This window comes from Triturus cristatus, chromosome 12 (genome assembly GCF_964204655.1).
Source record: "Triturus cristatus chromosome 12, aTriCri1.1, whole genome shotgun sequence".
In the NCBI taxonomy this organism is placed as follows: domain Eukaryota; kingdom Metazoa; phylum Chordata; class Amphibia; order Caudata; family Salamandridae; genus Triturus; species Triturus cristatus.
Window position 1 is genome coordinate 410,700,231 of NC_140595.1, and position 23,393 is coordinate 410,723,623.

The 23,393-nt window shown below is 38.3% G+C and overlaps 1 protein-coding gene across 1 annotated transcript in view; it reads right to left on the reverse strand.

The window, feature by feature from the left end:
- LOC146776036 (uncharacterized) overlaps window positions 1-20,048 on the reverse strand; it is a 46,312-nt gene extending 26,264 nt beyond the window's left edge. The window contains exons 1-3 of the mRNA XM_085637097.1: window positions 19,939-20,048; window positions 11,741-16,951; window positions 857-944 (exon numbers count right to left, since the gene is read on the reverse strand). Coding sequence (XP_085493223.1) covers window positions 857-944; window positions 11,741-16,908 — 5,256 coding nt within the window. The 5' untranslated portion in view covers window positions 16,909-16,951; window positions 19,939-20,048. The remainder of the gene's footprint in view (window positions 1-856; window positions 945-11,740; window positions 16,952-19,938) is intronic.
- Window positions 20,049-23,393: the final 3,345 nt, after the last annotated feature.

Genomic DNA, 23,393 nt, shown 5'->3' on the forward strand with positions numbered 1-23,393 from the left:
AATCAGTACCACATGAGATAGGTTTGTTAATCTTCCATTTGTTTTTCAATCTGCGTAGTGTAACTTCTTTTATATTTACACTATGACTGCAGGCTTTGCATTTGCTGCATTTATGGAAGCCAACCCTCTGTTCTAGCCAGGTTTTTTTCTTTTCAGTCTGTAAATGGCTATTCACTAGTTTGTCTTTTAGTAATGCGGTCTTCCTATATGTGATGGCTGGTGTCTTTCCTAGCTTGGTTAGAAGAAGAGGGTCTTGTGTAAGAATATGCCATCTCTTCTTCATGATTTTTCTCAGTTCATCTGCCTGTGTACTGAAAGTGGTGATAAATCTAACTGGTGTGTTAGTATTATCTGTCCTGTTGGATTTTTTTGGAGGCGAGAAGAGAGCATCATTATGGCTGATAAGGTCTGCTTTCCTGGCACCTCTCTGTAGCATTTTGTTAGGGTATCCCCTGTTCTTAAATCTAGTTATCATGCTTTGTTTGTTTTTCTCATACAATGCTTCAGTGCTACAGTTTCTTTTTGCTCTCAAAAACTCACTGTATGGTACACTCCATCTGAAGTTAGGCGGGTGGCAACTAGCTGAATGGAGAATGGAATTACCTGTCGTCTTTTTTCTGTATAGGTCTGTGGTTAGCGTGCCATTCTCTATTGTCAATTTGATCTCAAGGACGACAATGCTCCGCTGACTGTATTGCATAGTAAATTTCAGATTAAAGGTGTTACAGTTCAAATGGTTCACAAATTCAAGAAGACCACATTCATTGCCCTCCCACACAAAGAAAATGTCATCAATGAATCTGAGACATAGTCCGATGTTATTCGACCATGGCTCAGTATCCTCACTCCAGAGTACCTGCTTCTCCCACCAGCCCACCACAAGGTTGGCGTAGCTTGGGGCGAAGCAGGTACCCATCGAAGTGCCTTGTAGTTGTTTATACCACCTTTCGTTAAACATAACCACATTTTCAGTCAGACAAATCTCGATCATTTGCAGGAGCATACGTGTATGTTCCAGAAATTCAATGTTTCTTGCTTTTAGAAAATATTGGCATGCCTTCGACCATCTGTATGTCTGATGCTTGTATACAAGCTTTCTACGTCTAAGCAGACCATCCAGTATTCTTTCTCCCAATGGAGGTTTTGAATTTTTTGTAGGAAGTCTGTTGTATCTCTAAGATATGAGTTGAGATCTTTAACATAAGGAAACAAAAAATGGTCGATGTATTCAGATGTCTTTTCTAGTAGACTATTTTTCGAGGACACAATGGGGCGACCAGGGGGGTTGACAGGATCTTTATGTACCTTGGGTAACAGATAAAAAGTGGGCGTGGTGGGGGTCTCATTCAATAGGTATTTTCTTTCATCCCAGCTCAATAGTTTCTGATCAAACCATTCATTAAGATAACCATGGTACCTAGTCAGAAGTGTATCTAAATATGATTTGTCTACTCTCTCGTAGCAGATGTGGTTGTTAAGTTGTCTCAAAGCCTCTTGTACATATTTATCCCTATCCATTACCACACTATTCCCACCTTTGTCTGATGACTTGATAACTATTGTGTTATCTTTCTGTAAATTAGAGACTGCTTCCCAGTGATCTTTAGTCATATTCCTGGGTTTAGGATGTGTACCAATGATTTTAAGTAAATCCTGACTAACAGTTTCATGAAACAGATCAACATTATCTTTCGGTGTCTGTGGTACATATTTAGATGGTGCTCTAAAATTGGTCAGACCAGGAGCACTTGTTTCAATTCCCAATGTTTGTAAGTTAATGTCATTACTGTTGGGATCTAATGGTTTTTGTGTGTTCATGACAGTGTCGTTTAAATTCTGTAAATGCTGCATGGTCAAAAGTGCTACAACAAACAATTGATGGACGGAATGCTGACAATGCAGACATTCTCCCCCAGTCAAGAGATCTGGGTTAAATCCATTGTTCTTTTGCCCACTACGCCACCCCAGTTTAGACATGGCCATATGCAAATCAGTCTTGACCCTGTGCCTCATGGGAACAGTCCAGCCCGAACTGCCAAGCCATGTCTTCCCTGGACCGGAATCAAGCATCCTAGGACCGGTTTCTGGCTATCAGCCGTCATCAGCCAGGATAGCTTGACTCCAGTGGCGTAGTGAGCACGGGTCCCACGTCTGGGAATACCCATCCCACTTAGGGCGAAAAGCGTTACAACAAACAATTGATGGACGGAATGCTGACAATGCAGACATTCTCCCCCAGTCAAGAGATCTGGGTTAAATCCATCGTTCTTTTGCCCACTACGCCACCCCAGTTTAGACATGGCCATATGCAAATCAGTCTTGACCCTGTGCCTCATGGGAACAGTCCAGCCCGAACTGCCAAGCCATGTCTTCCCTGGACCGGAATCAAGCATCCTAGGACCGGTTTCTGGCTATCAGCCGTCATCAGCCTGGGGGAGAATGTCTGCATTGTCAGCATTCCGTCCATCATTTGTTTGTTGTAACGCTTTTCGCCCTAAGTGGGATGGGTATTCCCAGACGTGGGACCCGTGCTCACTACGCCACTGGAGTCAAGCTATCCTGGCTGATGACGGCTGATAGCCAGAAACCGGTCCTAGGATGCTTGATTCCGGTCCAGGGAAGACATGACTTGGCAGTTCGGGCTGGACTGTTCCCATGAGGCACAGGGTCAAGACTGATTTGCATATGGCCATGTCTAAACTGGGGTGGTGTAGTGGGCAAAAGAACGATGGATTTAACCCAGATCTCTTGACTGGGGGAGAATGTCTGCATTGTCAGCATTCCGTCCATCATTTGTTTGTTGTAACGCTTTTCGCCCTAAGTGGGATGGGTATTCCCAGACGTGGGACCCGTGCTCACTACGCCACTGGAGTCAAGCTATCCTGGCTGATGACGGCTGATAGCCAGAAACCGGTCCTAGGATGCTTGATTCCGGTCCAGGGAAGACATGGCTTGGCAGTTCGGGCTGGACTGTTCCCATGAGGCACAGGGTCAAGACTGATTTGCATATGGTCATGTCTAAACTGGGGTGGTGTAGTGGGCAAAAGAACGATGGATTTAACCCAGATCTCTTGACTGGGGGAGAATGTATGCATTGTCAGCATTCCGTCCATCATTTGTTTGTTGTAACGCTGGTCAAAAGTGCTGGAATATCAGCTATGGTTAATGCTTGAGTGCTAATGGAGTTAACTTCCTGTAAATTAGTAGCCGTGTTTGTGACATTACCCCGTAGTGTGTGTAATTTAAACAACATGATTTTCCTTACAAAATGATAGAGATCGATTCTAGTTTGAGCATAGTCTATATGGTTATCGGGACAGAAAGATAATCCCAATTTTAACACCTGTTCTTCAAAAACTGTTATAGGTCTAATCGACAGATTCATTACCGTTAGTTGTTTAGTGGTGTCTTCCATTATTTCTTCTTGTTGTCCTGGCTTCTTGTTCCCATACCAGTATTGTTTTTCCTTTGTTCTCCTGCACCGTCTTTTCTTGCTCTTATGTTGGCGCCTCTTCCTCTTCCCCCCGGTTTTCCTCTGTAGGACTGTTCGTGGTTTCTCTGTATGAGGCGCACATCCTCGGAAAAAGACGATGATTTCCCATGGTTAGATGCACCACTGTCGACCGATTCTTGATCAGAGCTCAGGTCTGTAATTGAGCCATCCGTGCCTTTGTCAATCACTCCCAATGCCTTATCTTTTGCCATAGCTGCTCTAATTTTATCAAATTTTCTTGCAAAAGTTAGTATTCTCCCAAGTCTATAGTCCCTTTCGTCACGTTGGAATTTTCTTTCTTTTCTTTCCATCACTCCCTTTTCAAACGATTTAATTCTTTCATCCACTGATTTTAGGACATTTTTGACTTCATTCTGATGCGGATTTTTTTCTAGTTCAACCATTAACGCCTCAATTTGTTGTGTCAATTCTTTATGTTCTTCCCATGCATTTTTTATCAACATGTGTAACATATTTTTTGAAAATGTGTTGGTATTTTCAGTCCAGTCTTTAAGTAATTGTGGCTTTGGGCAGTTCAATGTGGGAATAATGAAGATTCTCAGGCCTCGTGGGATTCTATCGACCTCTACATAATTCTGTAACAAAGTCGCCTCCCACCATCTACTTGTTTCCTTTTTGCGAAGTCTCTCAACCTGGTTCCCCAGTTGCTTGATTGTTGAGCCCTCGGGCAATGCTGTTCCTTGTGTGCCGGTATTGTCCCTGGTTTCGGCATTTTTTCTTTTAAAGATTAAGTTGGCAGACGCTTCCCGCCCTTTTAACCAATCCTCTGCCATTCCTAACTCCGCTGTTGATCCGGTCACATAGACCTCAACAGAACACTTCTGAACTGCGCTTAAGTGAAACGTTCACTCACGGACTCTAGCGCAACCTGATAGCCATTCGTGCCTGGTGTTCAAGTGCGAATGGGTAGATATCAGCCGGGGCGCTTACATACTAGTGAGCAAATGTCGGGCGATTCAGGGTAGATGTTCAATCTGTTCTCCTCTCACCTGCTTTCTCGCTAGTTAGCCGTTGGCTCCCCGCGTTCAAGACTTGGGATTCCGAGCCGCAGCTCTTTGATGTTAAATGTCCTTGGTTGCACCGGCGGGCGTGTTTATTTCGAGTTCAAAAAGTCGGGTTGGCGGTAACAGGCACACCCCTTCCTTGCGAGTCGGGGCTCGTTAAGCGGACGTCGCCGCTGAATATGCATATTACGATTTCAACAATTGATTGTAGAAAAGACGAGCCACTCCAGTTCTGTGTTCTCAATGTTGCGGGTTTATTTGGCAGACAAACGACGCGTTTCGATCTCAGCCGAGATCTTGGTCACATGACCTTTGGTGAGTTTCACTTGTATTTAAAGGTGCAGTATACATACACGACGCAGCGTGTAGAGTGAACATAAAAGAAATACTTATACACAGCCATAAGTGTTTGTTCAGTTGAAATGATAAATAAAGTTTGAAAAAAACATTTAGTTACTTGATTAGTTTCATTCAATGTATTTAAACGTCATTCCCTAGCATAAGTGGAGGAAGTGATTTATAAAATTATAATCTAATTGTGCAATTACGAAAAAAGGGGTCAGAGTATAGTACTCAATCCTAATTTATTGGTTGCCATTGAGAATTAATTGTGAGGATCTATTCCCAACTAATGGGACAGGAAGTGATGTATATATATATATATGTGTATATTATCTACTGGCGGTCTCCAGTAGATATTTATAGTTAGGACCGAGTTCCCATAGGAAATCTGAAAATTCTATTTTTAATAACTTTGGCGCCGGTTGACTAATCTTCGTGAAATTTTCAAAACTAATGGGGCGCTCCGCTCAGCTCCTACCCTGAAAGTCTCGGGGTGATTCGTCAAGTGGGGGCTGAGAAAAAAGGGGGGTCCCAAAACGCGTTTTCCCCATGCATTTTTCCATAGGACCTTAAGTCGAAGGTACAGCCTGAACGGCTGAACAGAATTACTTGAAATTTGGCTAAGAGGTAGTCCTCAGGTCAGGGATGTGCCTTTTGCATATATGGTGTCAATCTGTTCAGTAGTTCCTGAGAAAATTGCAGTTAAAAGTACATAAATATATATATGTGCGCACCATGCGCGCACCGTGCGCGCACCGTGCCGTGCGCGAGCGTAATTCTGATTGGTGGTTAGATGTCAGTCAACATTCGAATCGGTCGAAATCAGGAAGTGTCGGACGCCATTTTGTGTGTGGCAGTGAAAAACAAAGGTGGAGAACGTGAAAAGGGGGCAGGGTAGAGAGTTCCTGACCCCCTAGCATTTGTCATGGGGTCCCTGAAGGACCCCGAAGGGTGAAAAAAACCTTTTATTTTTTTTTCAAAAAATCCTGGGGTCCGCGCACGGTGCACGCACGGTGAAAAACCCTTAAAAAAAAAAAACATTTTAAACGAGCCATTCCATATTACAGGAGACAGTCAATCTATGACTATATACATAGGTAGTTTATTGTAAAATAAATATATAAAAAATATAATAATACATAAATTTAAAAAACCTTACAAATTCACTTAAAAAACCATAGGTTTCACACACGTTATAGTTAGGAATTAACATTTTAAAAACCTTGCAAATTCACTGAAAAAAACATAGGTTTCACACATGTTATAGTTAGCTGGACATTTCACTCGTAAAAACATACAACCAGCATAAGGAAAGCGTCTGACATAAAGGCCATGACTTTAACTTAGCGAAGAACAGATCTGGTTTACCAAGATTGGGCCCTCTCTGACATGTTAGTACCTTGACGAGAAATCAAGTGAGCAATACTCGGAGTGAGTGGGTCAGACAGCCCTCAGCTTAATTAAGTAAATAAAATGAACTTTTAAAATTTGTGGAATATGTATATATATATATATATATATATATATATATATATTCACTGAAAAAACCATGGGTTTCACACACGTTATAGTTAGGAATTAGCATTTAAAAAACCTTAGAAATTCACTGAAAAAACCATAGGTTTCACACACGTTATAGTTAGGAATTAGCATTTAAAAAACCTTAGAAATTTAGTGAAAAAACCATAGGTTTCACACATGTTATAGTTAGCTGGACATTTTACTCGTAAAAAACCAATGAAATTGCCCCGTTATAGTTAGTTCAGCTAACTATAACTCGCGCGCCCGCAATGCACTGCTGATGACGTCACATATTACATCACTCATGACATGGTCAGTGACATCACTCATGACATCACTGATGACATCTCAAATGACATCACTGATGACCTCACTGATGACATCATCCTTGTGATAGAGTGGCAGACCTCCTCTCACCTTAATATAAGCTTTGATACACACATTCAAAAATAGAGACTAAAAATTTCAAAACAATGGACATACCAATACCAGTTACAACAATCTCTTCAGTAATTCTAAGATCCACATACACATCCACTCATTCACCAACAGTCCTATACAGTCACTCATACATGTACTCACTCATCATATGTACTCATACATCTATACATCCTGTTACACAATGCCACTCATCCATAGAGTTACTCACACACATAGTCACTCATGCTAATAAAGAATCAAACATACATTTACTTGCATATACAGTTATACACACACCACCACACTTACTTCTACGGAAACTTACACATACTTAGTCTTTTAAACAATCACTTATAGAAACACATACTTATTCATACAGGAACTCTTTCAATCTCTCACTCTCACATATACTCACATATATACACCAATAGTCACATATACTAGTTTAAAACATATGTAGTCACTCATAAAGACACTATTGAGACAGTCATTCACTCACTAACACACCCATACACACACTCATCCACCCATGCAGTCCTGCACACATGCTCTGTTCAACACATACAAACAGTGAGTCACTCATTCATGCACCGATGCACTACGTAATACCCCCCACCGAACCATGCAGACACTCAGACTGATACTCAAAAAAACAACTAATAACCTATATAGACACCCATGTAGCTACTCACCAACCCATGCAGCCACTTATACACAAAGTGAGAGACTGATACAGATATTTACATATTTAAACATTACTCACTAAGCCATGTATTCACTATGATACACTTAATCAGTCAGTTACACAATCAATTTTTCAAAAACAAATCATCCATTTAGACAGTAATATACCCATTTATTCTTCCATCAACCTTGAGATATACATATATAAAACATATTTAATTTTCAGAAAAACACACATTCACTGGATGATGTCATCAGTGAGGTCATCAGTGATGTCATTTGAGATGTCATCAGTGATGTCATGAGTGATGTCACTGACCATGTCATGAGTGATGTAATATGTGACGTCATCAGCAGTGCATTGCGGGCGCGCGAGTTATAGTTAGCTGAACTAACTATAACGGGGCAATTTCATTGGTTTTTTACGAGTAAAATGTCCAGCTAACTATAACATGTGTGAAACCTATGGTTTTTTCACTAAATTTCTAAGGTTTTTTAAATGCTAATTCCTAACTATAACGTGTGTGAAACCTATGGTTTTTTCAGTGAATTTCTAAGGTTTTTTAAATGCTAATTCCTAACTATAACGTGTGTGAAACCCATGGTTTTTTCAGTGAATTTGCAAGGTTTTTTAAATGCTAATTCCTAACTATAACGTGTGTGAAACCCATGGTTTTTTCAGTGAATTTGCAAGGTTTTTAAAATGCTTTTTTTTTTTTATATTCTTCATTTTTTTCAAACATATTTTTATTTTAATTTTCTTATCTTTTATAAAGACTATGCTTTAATTTTTAAAATCCTTAAATATTTTTTTTATATATATTTTTTAAAATAAACATGTAAAATTTATTTCCAGATTTTTTTTTTTTTTTTTTTTTTTTTTATAGTACGCGTACCGTAAGCTCACGGTAAGCGTACGGTTTACGCAACGTCCGTAATCTATCTACGCTGCTTGCGTATAGTTACGCACTTTGCGTAGCCGCGCGTACTGCGCGTGGGACGCGTGCGCGCTTACGCAACACGCGCACGTTACGCGGAAGTGCCGGGAAATGACTTTTATGCGCATGTGCGCAAGCGCGTGTCTTTTTTACGCGCACGCGTACTTTTTGCCGTAAGCGCACCGTAAGCGTACCGTAAGCGTACGGTAGGTCATGTGATCTTGAAACACAACTTTTGATTGGTTGAAACTACTTTCAGTTCTAGAACTCTCCTACACCACACCCATTCCCCTCATTTCTGCTTGTGATCCCTTAGGAGAAGGAGCTGGTTTGTCTTTGGGATACGATGGCAGAACAGCAGAGCCCTTCTGAGAGTGAGGCTAGCACCAGCAGCACTGTCTTGAGGCAGAGAGCGAGGAAAGTAAAGCCTTCTTATGTTTGGGATTTTTTTACTTTTCCAGAAGGCCAGCAAAAGGTGAATGCACCCTTAGTTACTTGCATTCTGTGTAAGCGTGTACTTTCTAGAGGTAATCCTGACAGGAAGTATTCCTTTGGGAATCACACCATGATGAGGCACCTCAAAGAAGTACACAGAAGGACACATGGTCATCTTTTTGGAGGTAACTCTTCAGAAAGACGAGCCAGTACATCCACAGCAGCTCAGCCTGGACCATCATCTGCAGGGCAGACTCCTTCTTCTGCAGGTCAGGTGAGCCCTTCATCTGTGGGGGGAGAATCTCCTTTTGCTGGCCCTCTGGAAATTAACCCTCGGTTTGCGAGGGTTGAAGTACGGTGCGCCACTTGTCACGATCTAATTACTTATAGGGAGACCAGTGTTTCCCTGGTGAACAGTAAAATAGATCAGCACACTTGTCGTACCGTCTAATATTCCCAATCTTTCTTTCCTCTGTCCCTGCATGAACACAACGGTTCTTTTAAGAGCCAACCTTATCTTTCATCTTTTTTTTTCTTTTTTTTTAAAAACTTTTTTTTTTTTTTTTTACCGTACGCGTACGGTAAGCGTACCTTTTTTTTTATTTTTTAAAAAAAACACTAAAAATCATTTTTCACATTACAAGGTCCTTGAAAGACTACAATTATTACTATTGACTTACCATACTCACTGAAAAAAATATTTATTCATTTGTTTTTTTAAAAAATAGTTTTTAAAATGGTTGTAGTTTACGAAAATTTTCTATATCGATCTGAAAAAAAAGAAAAAAGTATTAATATTTTTAAAACATTTTATAATACAGTACACATATTTACATTTTTTTCCAAAAAATATTTTTGCCTTATTTTTGCTGTTTTCAGAATATATTGCATTTCACTATAAATTGTGAAAGCAATTGCATTCATCATTTTACAGCGGGCAAAAAAAAATAACAATCTCAAAGATTGTATTAAAAAAGCCCAGAATCTCTTCTCACTTAAACTTATCATTACAGAAATGCATATTATTCTTAAAAAATGTCATCTAAAAACAATACTTTTTTCTTTAAAATACCGTCTGATATTTTTGTACATTCACAATAATATATCTCAAATAACTCCAAAATACATCTGATTTTATTTCCTTTAGGCCAAATAGTATTTTTTATTCTTTCCCTGGAATAAATTTCCAAGGGAAAACCATTAAAATTCTAAAGTTTAATCTGTCCAGATCTCACCGATTCTCTGTAACATTTTGGTTCACGAAAATTTTTCGAATAATTTATTTAGTCCACAATAGAATTGCTTACTTTTCCACATGGCCAAATAGTAATTTTTGAAATCATTTTTGAAAAAATTTCCAGTGGCAGTCCAATAACATTCCAAAATTTAAAATGTGCAGAAGTTACCGATAATCTCTAAATTATTGGTTTTTCAAAATTGCATTAAAAATTTAAAAAGTCCACATTACAATTGGTTATCTTTCCTTTAGGCCAAATGATAATTTTAAAAATCTTTTTTCTACAAAATTGCAATGGTAATCCTGTAAAATGGTAAAATTATTTTGTCCAGATCTTGCCAAGTCTCTCTAAAATTTAGGTTTCAGGAAGATTAGATAGGAATTTGCTAAATCAAAAGGCAAACGTTGTTTGAAAATCAATTGGGAATCATTACACAGTGTCCATCCTTTTTCACATTTTAGATAAACTGTGTAATGTCCAGAAGTAACAGTAGGTCCATCATGGAAAATTATTGCAACAGTTACAAAAGTTTTTCCTGAAATTGATAATTGCTGTCCTGTAAACTTCTTTATTAAAGTATCCAATTTTGATCCATCAGCTCTACATCGTTGCATCATTAAAATTACATACTGTCCGTATTCCCTTAAAATTAATGTTGATAACATGTCAGAATTACACTCACCACATTTCATGCTATGATTAGCATCTTTAACTAAGTTTGCAAAAGTGACTGTTTTACTCTCTGGCAATGTCAAATAAATAAACCTTTCATTATCAACAATAGAACCACTTATATTATAACAATTATCACAACTATGTTCCCATTTATAAGAGAGACCAAAAAAAATGTCAATGGGAACTCCTTCTTCTTCCACTACCTGAAGAAAATACATCAAAAATTCGTGAGCATCTTGCTGTTCATTTTGAGAAAACTGTGTTCGTCCTGAACATACATCTAAAAGTTTTCTAATATCAGTAGCACTTTCTATTTGAGTTTTATCTTTACTCAGCTTTTGAAAAAGGAGACTGAGCTCTGAACAGAATCTTTTTCCCTGATTTATTATTATCTGCTCTTGCAAACTTTCCAGATAAAAAGCAACATTCAGCACTACATTTGCGTAGCAGTTGACACCAGAGCTATTTTCAAAATGACATCCTACAACCTGTTCTTCATTTTCCTTATTCTTTTTGCTTGCAATTACATCACTCCTCTTTTTTTTCCTCTTCTCTACATCTTCATTACAGATATTCTCATTTCTCCTTTTACGAGAAACTACACGTTTCTCCAACACAGGATACTGACCTAAATGAGGAGCATAGCTTCTTCTTAATCTATTATACTCCTTTACACAGTTTGTATCAGCACTAACTTTTGAGTCATCGAAGTCTATCATGAATAAACCTGATAATGTTTTGACTCGTGACAAAGCAACATATGCCATACCTTCTTTGAACACACTAGATCCAATGTTCACAAATGCACAATCTACAGTCAATCCTTGAGACTTGTGAATAGTTACAGCATATGCTAGAGAAAACGGAAACTGCTTCCTACGTACATATAAGTCTTTCACAAGCATGAAACGAACTGAACAACGACAAATGTCTTTAACTTCCTCTATCTGATCAAATTTTATTTTTAACCATTCAATTCCATCTTTTTTCTGATAATTAATAAAACCCACAACTCTTCCCATCGCTCCATTTACTAAGCCTTTTTCAACATCCAAATTTCTCCTTAAAAACACTCTACAGTTCATGCAAACATATAGATTTTTTTCTAATCCTGCTGTTTTGGAGATGTTCTTCTCTAGTGAGTCCAATTTATTTTTCAGTTTGCCTGTTACTGTGACAGTAATTCTTCCATCCTCAATTTTGTCCACTGCTTCCAATTTCCTGATCTCTTCCTTTTCCAATTTCAAAAGCTCCTCATTGAATATTGAGCATTCACGTAGAGTTGGCATTAAGCAGATGACACTTTTGTTTTCTGCAATGTTCTTGTATATCTTCTCTGCAACTATTTCTTCCTTTGGAAATAAATTATGTAGCAGCCGAGTCTGTAATGCTTTTTTGCCAGCTTCTGTGAGTAGTCCAATCCTGATATCTTTCAGAATACTTCCATATTCTTCATCGTTTGCTTGCCTCATATTAGTTGTAAGTTCCTTGTACTCAAAGAAGGACCAAATATTTGTATTACCGATGCTTCCCAATGACTTCTTCGTGTCTTCATGTGTCACAGTATTAAACACTGGTTGTCCTTTAACCGGAGTAAGTTGCAAAAGATCCCCAAAAACTATGACGTGTTTTCCACCAAATAACACGTCATAGTCTGTCTTCAAAATTTGCTGCATTCTTAAATGCACAAAGGCAAGCATTAAGTTTGATACCATGCTCACCTCATCAATAATGAGAACTTGCATCTTCTTCAATACTCTTGAAACTTCCAAGCATGCTTCTCCAGTTAGCTTGTTGAATTGTATTTTGTTCTCATGCTCCACTGGTAACATTAGCAAACGATGTAAGGTGATTCCTTTTATGTTATATGCTGCTAACCCAGTTGGAGCAGTAACCACACAAGACAAAGTAGAATCTGTTTTTTGCTTTAGGTAGCTTCTGATGACTTTAATTAGGAAACTTTTTCCAGTGCCAGCTTGTCCGCTTACATACATCCTGATTGGATGAAATGATGTGCATGAGCACTCTTTTTTTTCATGTAGAAATCCGTGATCAATTTTGTTTTTGATCTCTTCATAAATTTGTTGCTGCTCTTGATTCAGTTGTCTTTCCAAATTTTCTAAGTCTATAAATTCTTCTTGAGCTTGATTCATAGCCGTTTCCACTTCATTCATGGCTATTGATGCTTCATTTTCAACGATTGGTTGTCCTAGGGGATCTTGACTGTATGTTCCTGAACTTTGGCTGTCCTGAGAACTGTCTCTAGCAATTTCTGCTGCAATTGTAGTTTCCTGTTCAATTTCTTCATTTAACATTTGCAGATAAGTTGAGAATGTACTGCATTGTATGCTGTCTTTGCAAGCATTAAAAGAATCTTCATAGCTCTGGAATTCTCCCAGTAGTTCATCCTCTGAACGCCATGGTTTAAACAACTGTAAAAGAGCCAAGTAGTAAAATTCTTTCTTGTCGGTAGTGTCGCAACTCAGCTTCCGGTGATTTATCAAACTTCCTTTGGTTTGCTTCACCAAACATCCTTCTTCACCAACGACTTTATATTTTCCATTATTGATGTCTTCTGCAGCTTTCCGTGAATAAATGTAGTTCTGCAGCACTTCATAGAGACACATGTTCTCCAGATGATGACTTCTCTTGGGATAATATGTGTCCAACATGTTTGTTTTCAATATATCTGTACTTTCAGGTTCGAACTGTGCCAAATATTCAATTTCTCCAACAGATTTCAGTACCCGATTTCTCATTGCTGCAAGGCCTAAACTTGCCCAAATTATTCTTCTTGACTTCGAGTAGAGACTTGCAGAAGATAATCTATCTGAACATTCGTAGGATCCAATTTCTCGATGCGATAACATCTTCAAACTGAAACTGTACAGCTTCTTACTGACAGTCTTCTCGTGAGAAATCTCTTCCCACATTTCCTTCAATTCTGTTTTTTCTGATTTCGTAATGTAAGACGTTACATATCGAGCAACAGCAATGGAATTGTCAGCAACATACTGTATATCCATGTTAGCGTTCCACATGGATAAAATGACTGGGTTGTAGTCATTTATATTTTTTGATTCTTCTTTTCTTTTAAGGTTGTAGGTATTCTTAGGTGATTTTCTTGTGATAGTATGTCTCACAGCTGACATAAAACTGTTGACTCTTCCATTTGTAAGAACAGGTCTAGGAAATCCAAATCGACATTTAGTGTAGTATTTTTCTTTGCTCTTGTATTTCCGTCGACAGTATTTTCCACACCGATGACTTTGGAAACGTAGAACTTGCTCCTTTAACTTGTACTCTTCTGTGCTTTTAGGTATAGCACATGTTGCATATTCTTCAATGTAAGATAACACTGCTTCATCAGTATCTGTTCCAAACTTTGGGGCATCCTTGATCCACAGCAGCATATGAATATGAGGAGCACCTCTTGCCTGGTACTCTTTTCTCCAAAAGAAATCCACTACTTCTCCAAGGGGTGGATTTTTTTTATTGCAGATGAAGGACATCATAGCCTCAAATCTATGATTGAAATATCTGCAAACATTAACCGGATCCAATGAGCACAGTTCTCCTGCTGTCTTGTATTCGATGTTTTCAATGTTTGAATTGGCCTCTCGTAGAAAATCCAGTAAATCATCCCAAGCGTACTCGGCGCAGCTTAGGGTAAGGAACCATGTTGGTGTTCCTAAATTGCGTAACATGCATTTTAGTTCACCATGGCGTCGGTACCAATATTCATTTGTCCCACGCTGACAAGCCATCAGATTGATCAGTTGTGTTTCCAAATGATCATCTCGGTGCTGCACTTTCTCCATAAAATCCTTAGCAGACACATTTTGTAAATGTACTCCACTTTTTAAAATGTGATTTACTGCATAAGACAGTGCAGACAAGTCGCTTTCAAATAAAAGATGGAACAAATAAGGGATACTTTGTCGAAATCTGGGATCTTCAGCATATAGTCTTGTAGTCCGATACTCAGAAGCTGGAATCTGTTCCGGACGTTCATCGTATCGTCCTCCTTTTCCTTTAGGAAACAGCTGAGGAAAACATCGAGCTTCCAAGCTCTCCTCCCATACACTCACGGGATTTCCTTTTGCTTTCTTCATCTGAAAGAGATCAATATTGTCTCCCATAACTTCTTTCGAATGGAGAGGATGTATGCTAAAATGTTCATAAATTTCTTCTTCCTTTGACTTGTCCACTTTTTCAATTTGTCCACTTGGTGTTTCTGTATCTCCTTGTAAATCTTCTTCTTCTTCTTCTTCTACTATATAAATTGATTCATACCATTTGTTATTTTTTTTCAAATACAAATTTGCTCTTTGTACTTTCCGCACATCTACCAGCTCCTGCCAAATCTTCTTATTCTTTGTAGGTACACCATTAACCAGAATAATTAATGGTTCAGTTTCCAAAGTATCCGCATCAATAGTTTCCATATTTTTTTTCAAATCCAAGGGCAAATACACCACTCTACCTTTTAAACCTCTCAGTAAATCTGAAGGAGGTAATTTACCAGTTTTGGGCTCCATACGTACTATGGTCTGGAACGGATGAACACATTGAATGAGTATAGACTCATATGTATTTAATTCAGAAAGTTCAGCAGGAATAGCATCCAATTCTAAATTATTATGTACAGCTCTGGTCGGCATTCTATTTTCCTCTAACTTGTTGTAGCAGTATTTACAAATACGCTGATCTTCACCCAATTCAAAACAATTTTCAAGAAATATATATGTTGCAAAATCCATCCACTTATAATTATCTTCATTTTCACTCTTTCTGTAGAGATCAACATTCCTAGTTTGTTTTCTATAATGAGTTCTGCGGCAACAAATACAAGTAACATTTGGTCTTTCATTAGAGACTATTGCAAATTTTGTTATGTGATCATTAAATGTCTTACTTACACAAGGTTCTACATTCTCTTCCACTTCTGCCTCATTTACTGTGTCCTTCTCTGCACTGTTTTGTTCAGGACCAAAGTAACAAAACTGAATTTCATCAACAACCTTCTCTACATCTGATACCGTTCCTCGGAACAGAGCCCTATTCAATTCATTTAACTTTATTGCTGGACTTTTGGCAAAATACAACCGTCTCACAAACTTTCTCATTTCAGTATGATGAACAGCCAGCATCCTAAAATGATGGAAAACACTATTGCACACTTTTCTAGATAGACAAGCAAGAGAATGACCCTGCAAACCAGTATTCTCTCTCACTCTGCATGGATCCAGACTTTGAAGCACCTTAATCTTTTGTTTTACACTTTTTTTACTATATTCTCTTAGAAACTCTCGAAATCTGTCAATAGATTCCTGACGCACAGTGCAAATACTACTACAATTCCAAGTGTACACTGGGGCTTTAGGACGTCTCCCCATTGCCTCATCTGCCATCACTTGTACCTCATCTCTTGGAACCATTATCTCCTTCTCCATTATGCAACCATTTTTTACTTCGTATGAACGACCTCTGGTGTCAACTGCATGCAGCAAACTATTACTTTGAAAATAGCTCTCTTCATTAAAAAAAGGTTCACTACTTGAGCTATGCATCCACTTTCCTAAAAACACTTTACAAAAATTTGTTCTGTTCACTACTCTTTTGCTTTTGCTTTGTGATTTCAGTACATTAACCATTTTATCTAATGTACGCATCCTATTCAAAATTAATATGAATAGTTTCCTTTTTAATTCTAATGCCTTTGCTGCAATGGCTTCAATTTCTTTTTTTCTCTTATAATATTTAGCCTTTTGCTTATATTTCTTTATATCCTTTATCAAATTGGACATAACTCTTCTCTGAAACATTTTTCTACGTATCTCTTTAAATGCTGTTTTTCTGTTTATGTTAAACTTTTCAATTGCAGAAGGTATATTTGCATTAACTAAATCCTCAATTTTTTGCTGTTCTGTAGGTTTTGTTACATTTTTCCGAGAACAGACATTTTGTACATTTTTGTTTGTTTTCAATATTTTGTTTAGGAATTGTCTTTTTTGCTTACCAGAAGATTTTTTCTTTTTCCCAACATCAGCATCTTCTACTAACTTTGGTCCTCCAGTTGTCCTCAAATATAGTTTTTTTTTTAGCGTTTTTTGAACTCGAGATGTTGTAGGCATCTTAAATTTTGTTCACTGTTCTTCAGCAATACCTGCAAAAAAACTAAAAAAAAAATTCTTTATTGTATTTAAATATATTACTACATTTCTTTTCACAATAGTCACAAAACGAAATTTCTTTGCCAATTTGAATGCACACAAACTCCTCTTTTTTTTTGGGCAAGTGAAAATCTGTATAACAAACTGTCACATTATGAAACCAAGCTGTTTTTTTTTCAGACCACCACCGTGTGTATTCTCTGTGACTGCCTACACTCCAGCAGGGGCAACCAGCCTTAGTGATGCTGAATGTATTTGCATTACAGACTTAAACCTGAAAACCCCACTCGCTTCTAATTACTGTGCATGACTATACATGGCAAGCACATGGGTGTGTGCTAAACCTCTGCTTCTTCCCCCAAAAATTCGCTCCTCTTTTCCATCTACTGCAACTGTGAAATCACCAGAGCAAGACGCAATACATTTCTGCCTATAATTCTTCTATGCACACAGAGTCATGTTTTCACATTAGTGCCAAAACGAAATTTCTTTGCCAATTTGAAAGCACACTTACTGCTCTTTTTTTTTCGGGCCAAGTGAAAATCTCTTTTTACACTTTGAAATCACTTTTACAGACTGACACATTCTGAAACCTTTTTTTTTAAATTTATTTAAATGCACATGTCCAAGCTGTTTTTTTTTCAGACCACCACCGTGTGTATTCTCTGTGACTGCCTACACTCCAGCAGGGGCAACCAGCCTTAGTGATGCTGAATGTATTTGCATTACAGACTTAAACCTGAAAACCCCACTCGCTTCTAATTACTGTGCATGACTATACATGGCAAGCACATGGGTGTGTGCTAAACCTCTGCTTCTTCCCCCAAAAATTCGCTCCTCTTTTCCATCTACTGCAACTGTGAAATCACCAGAGCAAGACGCAATACATTTCTGCCTATAATTCTTCTATGCACACAGAGTCATGTTTTCACATTAGTGCCAAAACGAAATTTCTTTGCCAATTTGAAAGCACACTTACTGCTCTTTTTTTTTCGGGGCCAAGTGAAAATCTCTTTTTACACTTTGAAATCACTTTTACAGACTGACACATTCTGAAACCTTTTTTTTTAAATTTATTTAAATGCACATGTCCAAGCTGTTTTTTTTTCAGACCACCACCGTGTGTATTCTCTGTGACTGCCTACACTCCAGCAGGGGCAACCAGCCTTAGTGATGCTGAATGTTTTTGCATTACAGACTTAAACCTGAAAACCCCACTCGCTTCTAATTACTGTGCATGACTATACATGGCAAGCACATGGGTGTGTGCTAAACCTCTGCTTCTTCCCCCAAAAATTCGCTCCTCTTTTCCATCTACTGCAACTGTGAAATCACCAGAGCAAGACGCAATACATTTCTGCCTATAATTCTTCTATGCACACAGAGTCATGTTTTCACATTAGTGCCAAAACGAAATTTCTTTGCCAATTTGAAAGCACACTTACTGCTCTTTTTTTTTCGGGCCAAGTGAAAATCTCTTTTTACACTTTGAAATCACTTTTACAGACTGACACATTCTGAAACCTTTTTTTTTAAATTTATTTAAATGCACATGTCCAAGCTGTTTTTTTTTCAGACCACCACCGTGTGTATTCTCTGTGACTGCCTACACTCCAGCAGGGGCAACCAGCCTTAGTGATGCTGAATGTTTTTGCATTACAGACTTAAACCTGAAAACCCCACTCGCTTCTAATTACTGTGCATGACTATACATGGCAAGCACATGGGTGTGTGCTAAACCTCTGCTTCTTCCCCCAAAAATTCGCTCCTCTTTTCCATCTACTGCAACTGTGAAATCACCAGAGCAAGACGCAATACATTTCTGCCTATAATTCTTCTATGCACACACAGTCATGTTTTCACATTAGTGCCAAAACGAAATTTCTTTGCCAATTTGAAAGCACACTTACTGCTCTTTTTTTTTCGGGGGCAAGTGAAAATCTCTTTTTACACTTTGAAATCACTTTTACAGACTGACACATTCTGAAACCTTTTTTTTTAAATTTATTTAAATGCACATGTCCAAGCTGTTTTTTTTTCAGACCACCACCGTGTGTATTCTCTGTGACTGCCTACACTCCAGCAGGGGCAACCAGCCTTAGTGATGCTGAATGTTTTTGCATTACAGACTTAAACCTGAAAACCCCACTCGCTTCTAATTACTGTGCATGACTATACATGGCAAGCACATGGGTGTGTGCTAAACCTCTGCTTCATCCCCCAAAAATTCGCTCCTCTTTTCCATCTACTGCAACTGTGAAATCCCCAGAGCAAGACGCAATACATTTCTGCCTATAATTCTTCTATGCACACAGAGTCATGTTTTCACATTAGTGCCAAAACGAAATTTCTTTGCCAATTTGAAAGCACACTTACTGCTCTTTTTTTTTCGGGGGCAAGTGTATATCTCTTTTTTCAATTTGAAATCACTTTTACAGACTGACACATTCTGAAACCTTTTTTTTAAATTTATTTAAATGCACATGTCCAAGCAGTTTTTTTTTCAGACCACCACCGTGTGTATTCTCTGTGACTGCCTACACTCCAGCAGGGGCAACCAGCCTTAGTGATGCTGAATGTATTTGCATTACAGACTTAAACCTGAAAACCCCACTCGCTTCTAATTACTGTGCATGACTATACATGGCAAGCACATGGGTGTGTGCTAAACCTCTGCTTCTTCCCCCAAAAATTCGCTCCTCTTTTCCATCTACTGCAACTGTGAAATCACCAGAGCAAGACGCAATACATTTCTGCCTATAATTCTTCTATGCACACACAGTCATGTTTTCACATTAGTGCCAAAACGAAATTTCTTTGCCAATTTGAAAGCACACTTACTGCTCTTTTTTTTTCGGGCCAAGTGAAAATCTCTTTTACAGACTGACACATTATGAATCCACCATGTGTAACTACAACAAAAACAATTCCCATTTCTATTATTCATTTCTTAAGTTACCACATACATCCCCTCTCAAACTGTAAACTCACCTTTAGAATTAGTTAGTTGTGAAAGAAATGTGTCACTCAAACAGCAGATTATCAGAGCCAGGATCTCTGTTCTGTACACCTCTCTCCTCTCAGCAGAACCAGATAATGGCAAACTTTCCCTCTATTTTTCCACACATATACATGTAAGTTTCAAATCTCAGTGCTTCCCCCTTTTTTTCAAATGTAATGACACATTTCTATTGGTTGAAAACCAACCCTTTTCCAAAAGTACCCTGCCCCCAACTTGACTTCTGCCTAGTACCCTTCCCCCAACTTGACTTCTGCCTGCTACCATAGCAACAGCTCATGGAACACTGCTGTGTGCAGTTAGGTCAGAAGTTCGACACACAATGTTTCAATTCCACAGAGCAAGAGTGCTTGACTTTTCAAACCTAACTGCAAATCCATAGTACTGTTCTTTGGTTACACATTTTTTTGTACCAATACAAAACATGCTTCTATTAATTTTCACATACAGCCTAGTTTTTTTTCTAGAATGGTATGAAACAGCCAATCAGTTCTTTTTGTTTTGTAAAAAATATGTATGCCTCCATTTCCAAACTGTCTTTCTTTTCATATTGCCATTCTACTGAAAGACACCTCCTGAGTGCATCCAGTTCTCCTTTGAAGATGTTCACAGTGTGGATTGTAGGGCACAGCTATGTCTTCTGGAGTGAAAAGTTTGCAGAGAAAACAGATATGGTGAGAGACCTTGCTTTGCCAAATGTAGACATTAAATGGATTGGTCAGAGAGGGTTAAAGTGGCACCAATTGATGCCATTGGTGAAATCCTTCATGCAAATCCAACACCCTGACCTCATAATAGTGCACTGTGGTGGCAATGACCTAGGCACTTTGACTGGGGTAGGTCTGGAAATGCTTATGAAGGACACCTTTGCACAACTGTTTACACTTTTCCCTAAAACTGCCTTTGTGTTTTCCAACATATGCCAAAGGCAAAAATGGAACTGGTCCAATCATTTCTGTCCACAGATTGACAAAGCAAGAAAGCACGTCAACAAATCTGTTTCTGCTTTCCTCCGTGACTATGGTATGGGTGCCATTTACCACAACAACTTGCGTTACGACATGCAAGACATTTATAGAGGAGATGGTGTGCACTTCAATGATGAAGGGAACAGAGTCTTCCTCTTGAACCTTAGACTCTGCATCGGTACTTACTTGTAGGTACCACTAAAAAAATGACTCCATAAACACAACAGCTCTTTTTAGAGCTCCCTAATTTCTAAACTCTTAAATCTGATTTTCATTTATTTTTTTTTTTTTTTTTTACCGTACGCTTACCGTGAGCTTACCGTACGCGTACCCCGTGATTTTTTTTAAAATCAATAAATGTTTTTTTTGTACTTTTCTGTCCTTCTTTGACCCCCTTACAATTGTTAGGGGGTCTGTAACTCTCCTCATTGCCCCCTTTCCTTGTTTTCACTCTTTTTTTTCAGAGTGAAATACACAAAATGGCGGCCGCCGCTTCCTGGTTTCGGCCGATTCGAATGTTTACTAAGATCTAAGAGCCAATCAGAATCGCGCTCGCGCACGCCACCGTACGCTTACCGTAAGCGTACGGTAAGCGTACCGTAAGCTGGCTCAGATATATATATTGATTTAAAGGCTATTTTCTCAAAATCTACTGAACTGATTTACACCAAACCTACAAAAGGCACTTCCTTGACCTACGGACTACCTCTCTGCCAAATTTCTAGTAATTCTGTTCAGCCGTTCGGGCTGTAGGTCGTTCTAAAGGTCCTATGGAAAAATGCATGGGAAAAACGCGTTTTGGGACCCCCCTTTTATCTCAGCCCCCGCTTGACGGATCCCCCCGAGACTTTCAGGGTAGGAGCGGAGCGTAGCGCCCCACCTATTTTGAGAAATTCGCGAGGATTCGTCGACCGGCGCCAAAGTTATTCAAAATAGAATGTTGAGGTTTTCCTATGGAAACGTGGTCCTAACTATAACTACCTACTGGCGACCGCCAGTAGGTAATATATATATATATATGTATATATATATATTTATATATATATATATATACACACACACACACACACATATATATATAATTCACTGAAAAAACCATAGGTTTCACACATGTTATAGTTAGCTGGACATTTCACTCGTAAAAAACCATTGAAATTCCCCCGTTATAGTTAGTTCAGTTAGTTTGCGACCGCAATCCACTGCTGATGACGTCACATATTACATCACTCATGACATGGTCAGTGACATCACTCATGACATCACTGATGACATCTCAAATGACATCACTGATGACATCACTGATGACATCATCCAGTGAATATGTGTCTTTCTAAAAAATAAATATGTTTTTATATATGTACATCTAAAGGTTAATGGAAGAATAAATGGGTAAATAAGTGTCTAAATGGATGTTTTTTTTTGTAAAATGAATTGTATAACTGACTTATTAACAGTATCTTAGTGAATACAGTGACGTAATATGTGACATCATCAGCAGTGGATTGCGGTCGCGTGAGTTATATTTAGCTGAACTAACTATAACGGGGGAATTTCAATGTTTTTTTACGAGTGAAATGTCTAGCTAACTATAACATGTGTGAAACCTATGGTTTTTTCTGTGAATTAGATATATATATATATATATGTGTGTGTGTATATATATATATATATTCAATGAAAAAACCAAAGGTTTCACACATGTTATAGTTAGCTGGACATTTCACTCGTAAAAAACCAATGAAATTTCCCCGTTATAGTTAGTTCAGCTAACTATAACTTGCGCGCCCGCAATGCACTACTGATGACGTCACATATTACATCACTCATGACATGGTCACTGACATCACTCATGACATCACTGATGACATCTCAAATGACATCACTGATGACATCACTGATGACATCATCCAGTGAATGTGTGTTTTTCTGAAAATTAAATAGGTTTTATATAAGTATATCTCAAGCTCGATGGAAGATTAAATGGGTATATAAGTGTCTAAATGGATGATTTTTTTTGAAAAATGTATTGTGTAACTGATTGTTAAAATGTATCATAGTGAATACATGGCTTAGTGAGTAATGTTTAAATATGTAAATATCTGTATCAGTCTCTCACTTTGTGTATAAGTGGCTGCATGGGTTGGTGAGTAGCTACATGGGAGTCAATATAGGTTATTAGTTGGTTTTTTGAGTATCAGTCTGAGTGTCTGCATGGTTCGGTGGGGGGTATTACGTAGTGCATAGGTGCATGAATGAGTGACTCACTGTATGTGTTGAAGACAGCATGTGTGCATGACTATATGGGTGGATGAGTATGTGTAAAGGTGTGTTAGTGAGTGAAAGACTGTCTCAATAGTGTCTCCATGAGTAACTACATATGTTTTTAACTGTTATATGTGTCTTTTGGTGTATATAACTGAGTATATGTGAGAGTAAGAGATAGAAAGAGTTCCTGTATG